We start from the raw sequence: 8,853 nt of genomic DNA, 5'->3' as shown, positions 1-8,853 counted from the left end.
ATTCAGGGATCCACTCCTCTACTTCACTGTCACTCCCTGAAAGCTCACTGTCCTCACTTTCTGAGGACAGAAAGTGCACATCCCCTTGGTTTCCTTCCATAAAAGGTTTTTACATCCATGTCCTGTAATTAAAAAGTAGAACAAACAATCAAATATGCTTCTTAACATATTCATGCACATGCAAGTTTTTCTTTTATATACATTTATTTGTGTGAGGCATGAAAATGTGGTTTGTTGCCTCAGGGCAACGCTATGCAGTAGAGGGTTAACCCAGCCACTGTGTCTGTTTGAGGTGGTAATACAGCATGCAGGTCTGGATTTACACAAAGCTCACAGGTGATTTTAAGTGGAGAATCAGGTACTTGCTGCACACTGTTCTTGATGAACTTCTTGTGTTTGTGGCTTTCAGTAACTCAGAGCGTGGAGTCTGATGTCACTCTGCTTCCTAAACGAGGCCCGGAGCCGCTCGAGTACATCCCTCTTGGCAAAAAGAGATGTCACTCGGAGGAGGAGGCGGGGCACCAGCCCAAACGAGTTAAGCCATCAGAAAGCTCGACATCACAAAACTCGTCATCAGAGAGCTCGGACGGATTCACGTACATGGGTGAGATGTGCAAGATTTAATATTAGAGCTCAACTCCATTCAACATGTTATGGGGACAAAATCATGTTATTTACTACATACAGAAATATTTAAATATAAAATGTAGAAAATGGAAGCAATAAAACTTGAACTCCAGTCTGAACTGTTCTGCGTTCTCCGTACAGGTGACGCTGTGGTCGTTTACACCGATGGCTGCTGCTCAAGAAACGGACAGAGCGGCGCACAGGGGGGCATCGGGGTCTACTGGGGATGCAACAACCCGCTGTGAGAATATGTGCAACGAGCATGTTTTAAACAGTTCCTAAAATCTGCTCAGTCTAAACCTCCATAGTGAAAGTCTTAATTGCATAAATGGATGCATCGGTTTCTCACATTTGTTGCCTCTGGCTTTATAGAAATGTTGCAGAGAGGCTGCAGGGAAGGCAGACCAACCAGCGCGCAGAGATACAAGTAAGATTTACATCTCAGCATGAGAGTTTCTGTCTTAAAAGTCCAGTTTAATGCTCAGTGTTAACTCTGCAGGGCTGCACTTAAACAGTACTTTTTAAATTTTTAACAGTAACATGGGGTGATTTTCATTCTGTTGCTTTAGAATCTTTTTAAAGGGACCGCCATGACACCCTTTTTTCCTTTTGTGAGATGTTGTGTAGAGAGAAATAAAAGAAGAGCACTTCAATTTGCCACTTATTGTTGTGCTTTAATATATTTTAATGGGAAGTATGTTTTGTTTGTTTTTTTGTTTGTTTTTTGGGTGTTGGGTAAAATCTACCTGACATTAGTGATAGTGTTATAAAACTGCATGTTAGTGTGCTAGGGTTAAAGAGAGGAGAGGCTGAGGCAATTTTAACCAGTTTAAACTACTGAGGGCCAGCATGTAAAGAGGCTTATTAAATGTACAGCAAATACAAAGAAGCGCCACCTGATGGTCATAGAGGGAACAAAACTAAAAATGGCACCATGAGAATGAAGGTTTTAAACTCAACTTCTGAAAAGTTTCCTGAGGGAGCAGATATGTAAATGTACCTATTTATTGGAAAGAATAGCAAGACGCAGGCCTGTAAATGCCTGTTTGTTATTTTATGCTTGGATTTTTCTCTACAAGCTTTAAAGCAAAACTAACTGTCGTCTCTGCTCTCGCTGCACCAGGCGGCCTGCAGAGCGCTGGAACAGGCCAAACAGAATAACATCAAGAAACTCGTTTTATACACTGACAGCAAGTTTACGATAAACGGTGAGTCACAAACTCGAGTCATGCTGCAGTCATGTTGCATTACCACTCAGATTTCAGCTTTTGAATTTCCCACTGAATGGGTAAAGGTTTTTCTTTTCTTTTTCCTTCATGCAGGTGTGACCAGCTGGGTGAAGAACTGGAAGCTGAACGGCTGGAGGTTGAAATCTGGAGGTCTGATTACCAACAAAGACGACTTTGTGAAACTGGACAGGCTGAATGGACAGGTGGAGGTGGTCTGGGTAAGTATCAGTGTTTCTTTGCAGACGGGGTCTTTAGATTCATGCAGGTCAGAAGTAAACAATGTTTTTTACATTTACCGCAGGAGTCTTTTTGCAGTCAACCGCCCCCTGCTGGGGAGGTGATAAATCTGTCCATGGCCTGAAAAATGGCCACAAGGGGGCACGGAGGGCTCAGTACAGTCAGACAGAGCAAGCAGCCGAACAGCTTTCCTCAGAGGCTAAAACTGTATATATCAAAGGGACAGTTTCAGTGGATTACTTGGATTAAGATGATTATGTTTTGTTTTTTGTTTTCTGAAATCTTATGCTTTTGATAAGCAGATGAAGTGTTACATATCCAAATAATTTTGCTATTTCAAACGTCTTCAAAAAAGAAAAATCTGAGCATTCGGCTGAAGACAGGTTCAGCGTTCCTGTTTCATTTTGTTTGCACGTTAGATTCTTAATTCAGAAAAATATCATAAATTTTTTTTCTTTTAATCAGCTCTGAATGATAAAAATGTTAAATGATAGAAACTCCCTGGTTTGTTAATAAGACTAAGTGTTCGACAAGTACACATTTGATACTAAAATATGCTAATGTTTCTTTCATTAGTACTAATTAAATGTGCTAATTTGCATAAATGTTGAATAAACAACAACATTTTATTCAGACTAGTCTCACAAATGTGTAAAAGGTTCCTGCACTGCGTCACCTTTCTGTTCTTTGGTTAAAAAAAAAAGTAATTTTATTCCTCTTGCTGCGGGATCATCTGTGTTTTTATTTTAATTGTACGAAGTCAGGTTGGCACAAGGTTGATTGTCACTTAATTTCTGATTCAATTATTCGAATGCTTAAAAATGTAAAATATATGTTAAAATAAGGGTCCACAAATAAATCGTGAATGCCAGAAAGATATTACGAAAGGGTTCAGATTATCGTGAGGGAAGAATTAAACCCCCTCAGTCCAAATTAGGCCCAAAAAAGGTGAATATTCAGATTTTTGAAGGTGAAGCCAGAGAAATTCAGCATTTTCTGCTTGGAAAATTTAACTTAAAATGATGAGATCATTATTACATTGTTCTCTTCACTTCTGGTGGATTGTTTTGATGTGCAGAAAGTAGTCTGATCTGGAAACGGTGTGACAGGTTCAATTTAAAAGTAACGCTCAGAGAAAAGCATCAGCAGTATTGTTAATCAGCAGTATTCTGATGGATGAACTGGTAATGGTAAAAACCGCCTGTTTGAAGGTCGTACGTATCAGGATGTAATAAAAAAATCTTCTGGTCATTTGAAGGTCTTAATGATTTAAATGCAACCCGTGATGAGCACCCCATGATTTGGCAGCAATAATTTGAAGTGATCATTTACTGTGACTGCATTACAGGCCGCAGTACTAAACAGTCTTAGTGCTGCATAGTACAGCCATATCCAATCATTTGTTTAATGCTCAGTAAGCGTCCAAGTGATTGATTATTAGTTGTTGTTTTCATGTTTTTATACTTGTCTGCCCTTCTGGTCCTCCTCCAGATGCACATTCCAGGTCACGCCGGCTACAGAGGCAACGAGGAGGCCGACAGGCTGTCGAGAGAAGGAGCGGCGAAGCCTCTGCAACCAGAGCACAAAGAAAAAGACGAGCACCTCTAAAGAAATCTGCTGCAGGACTGTTTAATGCTCTTTTTCTGGTTCTTTAGCTTTGAAACAAACCTTTGAGAGGTTTGTTTCTTGTCCGTGTCAGTTGTGACTGTACCGAAGCTTGAAGGTTGCAGAGAGTCTGCACGCTCATCCTTTTTCTTTTTTTTGTGTTGAATGTAAATTTTGATTTGTTTTGGGTCTGAATAAAGATTTTAAGTTTCACCTGTTGTTTCCTGTGAAGTAGCAAGAAGTGAGAAGACAGTTCTTGAGTCTAAGAAGTTGAGGAAATCAGGTGAGCTCAAAAAGGTCAAGGAGTTGGAGACATGTTGATGAGAAACTTGGACGATGTTTTTAGTTTATTCTGTCTCGTTGTAATCCCCGCAGCCTTCCAGCAGGAGGCGCTCCAGGTTATCATTCGAACACAGACAAAGGGCTCCTGAGGATTTGGGGTTTATTTAAGGATCTCCTCGCGAGCTGATTGACACATTTTGATGAACATCGTCCCAAACACGCCAGTGCTTGGGGAATATTGTTTTCAAATCACATGTAAGTAAAGTTTATTACAGTGAAACTGAAATGAGAACGAAGGCGTTTGAGATCAGCGTCTGAATCCTGAAAATCCTGTTTCTCTGTCACAAAATTAAACTGGGAGATGTCTACTCCCAGTCTGACAAACCAGTAATCATTATCACATTATACAGTATTAACTCTCCTTATGGGCAGCTTATCAGAGTAATCCTTGTTTCCTGGACTGAAGATGTACATTTATTTTAGTTTTCTAAAATAAAGTTTTATTGTGGAAAACACCTTCACTACATTAGCAGCAGGTAAATTCCCCTCAGAGGAAACTCTGACATACTGCTGAGGGCAAACACGAAACCTCCTAGAGACTGAAAGGGACACTGTGCATTAAGAAGTTTATTTTATTTAAAAAAGGACATGTTAATTAAATTGAACGCTTAGTCATGCAGGCTCAGTTTAATATGCAGGTTGGTGGCATTTATAAAGGGTAAAAGAAAAGCAAAGATGAAGAAGACAAAAGAACATCATTGATAGAAGCATAATAAACAACATTAAAGGCCACTTGTAAAGCTCACAAGCACAAAAACACACGAACCTGATTAAAAACATGTATAAAACAGTATTTATCTTTAAAGACTTGGACACTGCAGAGACAGACATCACCTTTCAAAACAATTGAGCCGTTATTGTAAAAGAAACCGGAATCCTAAATAGGAGCATAAATAATGAAAGGAAGACATCTGTAGAACTAACAGCTGACAAGGAGGAAGGGCAGCACTGTCTCCCTTTATTGCTTAAAATGTACATTCTCAGTTAATCTCCTCACATCTTAGCCTTCCTGTGGTCCACCAGAGAGGAGCAGAGGAGTAAAGCAACAGGCATTTAACTTAATGAGGCATCCTTCTTTCAGAGCCTCATTTTAAACCAGCTAAGTAGCCCAACTAAATCTTTATGTCTCAGATGGAGCAACAGCTTTTTGGAAGGGACAAATATACGCTAAATAATCAAAAATATCCAAGGCACTCTCTTTTTATGTGAAATTATATTTCCTTAAGCTCATGGCATCATTATACTCAACTTAAAACGCTGACTTGTTTAGACAGACACACACACACACACACACACACACACACACACACACACCTGGAAGAAAACGGACTCCATGAACACACCGACTATTTTCCAGTTGGTGCTCTACCAGTAGGAAACTTCCATTTAGGTGAGAGCGGAAAATTCCACCAGGAACACTCCACCAATAGGAGGAGTCTTCAATATCCTAGAATTAACCAAAATGAATCGGATTAAATCCAAATCAGATGAGAAAAACAAAACACAGATAACATAAATGTTATAACAAAGTAATAAAATCTTAGTCCTCATTTACTGTAAGTTGGGGTATTCAGTAGTTTCCTTTTGGTTAAGATGCCTTTTTCTTCAAGATGTGGTCAATTCCAAGTGTTTATATTATAAAAGTCCAGGTAGTGCTTGGAGGTAATGTTACATGTGCCTATAGGATATTTTATATTCCCAAATAAAACAGTGATTTAACTAAACGTGTGCTGCTTAAAGAGTCCTCCTGTATTTTCCAGCCGTGCTGTGGCATATTTATATACTTAAAGGTGACCTCCCCCTCTGAGGATACACTTGTGCCTCCTTGACTATATCTCCTCCGTCCTCCAGATGCTTTTTAACAATTGAGACGCACTGAGACTGATTTACGTGTCATAAGCAGGAAATCAGAGCGACGAAGACAGGAAGTCAAGCCGCATATTATCCAGTCAATTACAAATGTTTGACTGTGAATTTAGTACATAGGTCTTTTTTATATTTTTATTACTTAACCTGGCAGGAGTTACATATGGTCATATTAACCAATTATAAAGTGCTAATCTGAGGCTGCACCTGCTGAAATTTCAGTTTCCAGTATTTCCATTCCAGCGTGCAGTCTCTTTAATATGCTGCGTTGTTGTATGCATCGCTGCTCATAGGTTAACTCTTCATACATGCTCACAAGAATGAGATTAAACTAAAACTACTATGTTGTTACCACAGTGAAAAGTTGTTCACTTGTGTCCCTTAAATTGATCTAGTCCTTTTGATATTTGGCGTAAGCACCCTTTAAACTCTTGACATCGATGATGGCCGCTAACCCTGCAAGTAAACCCAGAGCTCCGCAGAAGTTTGAATCACAAAAGAAGCACCTCCGAATCGAAGGATTTAGCAATGCTCCCAGTCTTTTATTTTGAAAAAACCAGCTTCTTTGTGTAAGTCCTGTGTCAGGCTTCCTGACCTCCTCATCTGGTCTGTGCAGCCCGACAAGCCTAAAAAATAGACACAGCTATATTTTAAGTGAAGCTCAGTGAATCAGATGCTTAAAATATTCCTGGTGGAATGACAAACATTGTCTTGAGGAGGTGACAGCATTGGAGCTGGAACGCGGTCCAGCATGTGGGATGTTCTCGTGATAACCCTTTGCAATCAGAACATGGAATTTATTATTTATTTAAATTGTGCTTCCAAATATTAGGAATCAGTGGGCAAAAAATTGACATTTTAACTGACACACCTCAAAAAAATAATGAAATTCTTTCCAAATGAGTCCTGTTTCATTTTCTTTAAGACATGGGCTTGGGTTTGTGACCTCACAGGGTTCAAAATGACACTTGGTTGCAGTTGGCAGAATTGTTGTTTTGAACATTTTGGAAAACCCATCTGAATGTCTTCTTCTCCATGAGGCCTAAACCTTCTGCTGCAGGACTTGTTCTTCTCGTGGCTGAAGTTAGTTCCTCATCTGCAGCTGCTTCAGAAGGAATTCAGAGCCAATCAGACGCCTCCCTGATATTATTGGATAATAAATGGAAACATCTTGTAGGCCCAAAACTTCGGCACACACTGAGAAAAGCTTTGTTTCTCCAACACGGAGAAAGAGGAATTAGACTCATTTGTCCTTTCTCCTCCTCCTCCTCCATTCTCCTGCAGCCTTTCGATTGGTCGGTGTCGATGTTGGAAAAAGGACGGAGGCTCTGGGTTTCTCGCTCTGACCTCGACCGCTGCCTTCCGGCAAGCGTGGGGCACCGCGACCCCGCCAGAGGCAGCCCAGTCTGAAAGAGAGTGCCTCTGAGGGTCAAAGGTCACCCCGCAGCAGCTTCACCTCCTCGTTGGCTGAGACTCGTTAGCACTCCTCCTCAACACATACATGCCTCCTTAGCAGAATGAGCTCTGGCATCGTTCCGCCGCTGCCCTGCTGGAGGGGAGGAAGACCAAACAAACTGCAAAGAAACTTAACTAACCAGACATTAGAAACATCCTGCTCACACTTCAGCTGGAGGTTTTGTCAATTTTTAGATCATCTGCTCTAAAATAAACCACAATGTTCTGCCGGGGTTGCAGAACTCTCTGACACCGCAGACCGTCTGACACTGAGCGGGGGATGTTCGCTGAAGTGCTCGCAGTGCTGACGGGGAGAAAAGAAAACTTCACGCAGGCGTTCAGCCGCTTGACAGGAAATCAACCCGGTCTACGCCGCTGCGTTAGCCAAGTCGCTCCATTCCAAGTAAAGTCTCACGAAGTTTGAGGCTTCGGAGTTAAGGTCCTGCTTTCGGTCGTGTGCAGGTTGACGAGGCTGCACCAAAGTTGCTTAGAGGTTAGAGCTAAAGTGTCTCACATGGTGCTACTCAGAGCTTTGCACACACACATCTAAATGTTATAGCTCTACTCTGTCAGCAGGGGCAGTGTTGAGAATATTTATAATAACTGGCAATGTGGGCTGCTCGTGTCCATCTTGGTCCTGCCTCTGGTCCTTCGGCCACAAGCAGGGCGCCGCTGACTTCTTTCCACTGAAATGAAACACAGTGTTGGAAACAAGTGAAACTCTACTGCAGCAGCTGTCTGTGCTCCTCATGCAAGGTTTTTTGATCTTTTATGTAGCACCTTTTCCTCTTCGTGGAGAGCAGTGTTGGTCAAGTTACTTGAAAAAAGTAATCAGTAACTAATTACTGATTACTTCCCCAAAAAGTAATCCCGTTACTTTACTAATTACTTATTTTCAAAAGTAATTAATTACTTAGTTACTTAGTTACTTTTTAAAAACACGATTTACACCCTGAATAGGTGATAAAGTGATAGATCTTTCAGCCCAATTCTACTTTTTCTACATAATCCATCATACAAAATGTAATCAAATGGAAAAGTCTCTTTTTTTTAACTTGTTTTATCAGTTTTAATCTTTTAACTTTATGCATCAAGCAAAAATGTAATTATATGCAACATTCTCTGAGTTGAATAAATTAGTTTAACATTTAAACCTATTTTCTACACATTCCAGCACATAATATAAAATATTTTTTGTGTTTACACTCAGTCTTTCAAATAGATGCAAGTAAAACATAGCAGAAAATAAATAAAGTCAAAGACTCAGCGGTCCTGTTGCTCTATTTTCACCTATTAAGCAGCACTGCGGTAGGCGCAGGTTTACCCTGGTGCAGGTGTGCCGCGGTCAGTTGAAGAATCCGCGACTTTCTCTGCGAGTTTCCCATTACGTGGTAGCGCACTCGGTGCTTGCTTGGAAGTTTAGGGGTTTTTTTCGCTGTAAAAAGAAGTTTTCTTCCCACGCACAACGGACGCTAATGTTTTTGTCACTTTT

General features: G+C 40.6%; 1 protein-coding gene across 2 annotated transcripts in view; it reads left to right on the top strand.

The window, feature by feature from the left end:
* rnaseh1 (ribonuclease H1) overlaps window positions 1–3,911 on the top strand; it is a 6,283-nt gene extending 2,372 nt beyond the window's left edge. For both annotated transcript variants that reach the window (XM_005732715.2, XM_005732714.2), the window contains 6 exons: window positions 410–604; window positions 769–868; window positions 1,000–1,054; window positions 1,751–1,835; window positions 1,950–2,074; window positions 3,585–3,911. In XM_005732715.2, the coding sequence (XP_005732772.1) occupies window positions 410–604; window positions 769–868; window positions 1,000–1,054; window positions 1,751–1,835; window positions 1,950–2,074; window positions 3,585–3,701 (677 nt within the window). In that variant the 3' untranslated portion in view covers window positions 3,702–3,911. The remainder of the gene's footprint in view (window positions 1–409; window positions 605–768; window positions 869–999; window positions 1,055–1,750; window positions 1,836–1,949; window positions 2,075–3,584) is intronic.
* The last annotated feature ends 4,942 nt before the right edge of the window (window positions 3,912–8,853 follow it).

This window comes from Pundamilia nyererei, unplaced genomic scaffold (genome assembly GCF_000239375.1).
Source record: "Pundamilia nyererei isolate P.nyererei 1_Seehausen unplaced genomic scaffold, PunNye1.0 scaffold00048, whole genome shotgun sequence".
In the NCBI taxonomy this organism is placed as follows: Eukaryota; Metazoa; Chordata; class Actinopteri; order Cichliformes; family Cichlidae; genus Pundamilia; species Pundamilia nyererei.
The sequence above is the reverse complement of the archived record's forward strand: the minus strand, read 5'-3'. Positions and strand labels throughout refer to the sequence as shown.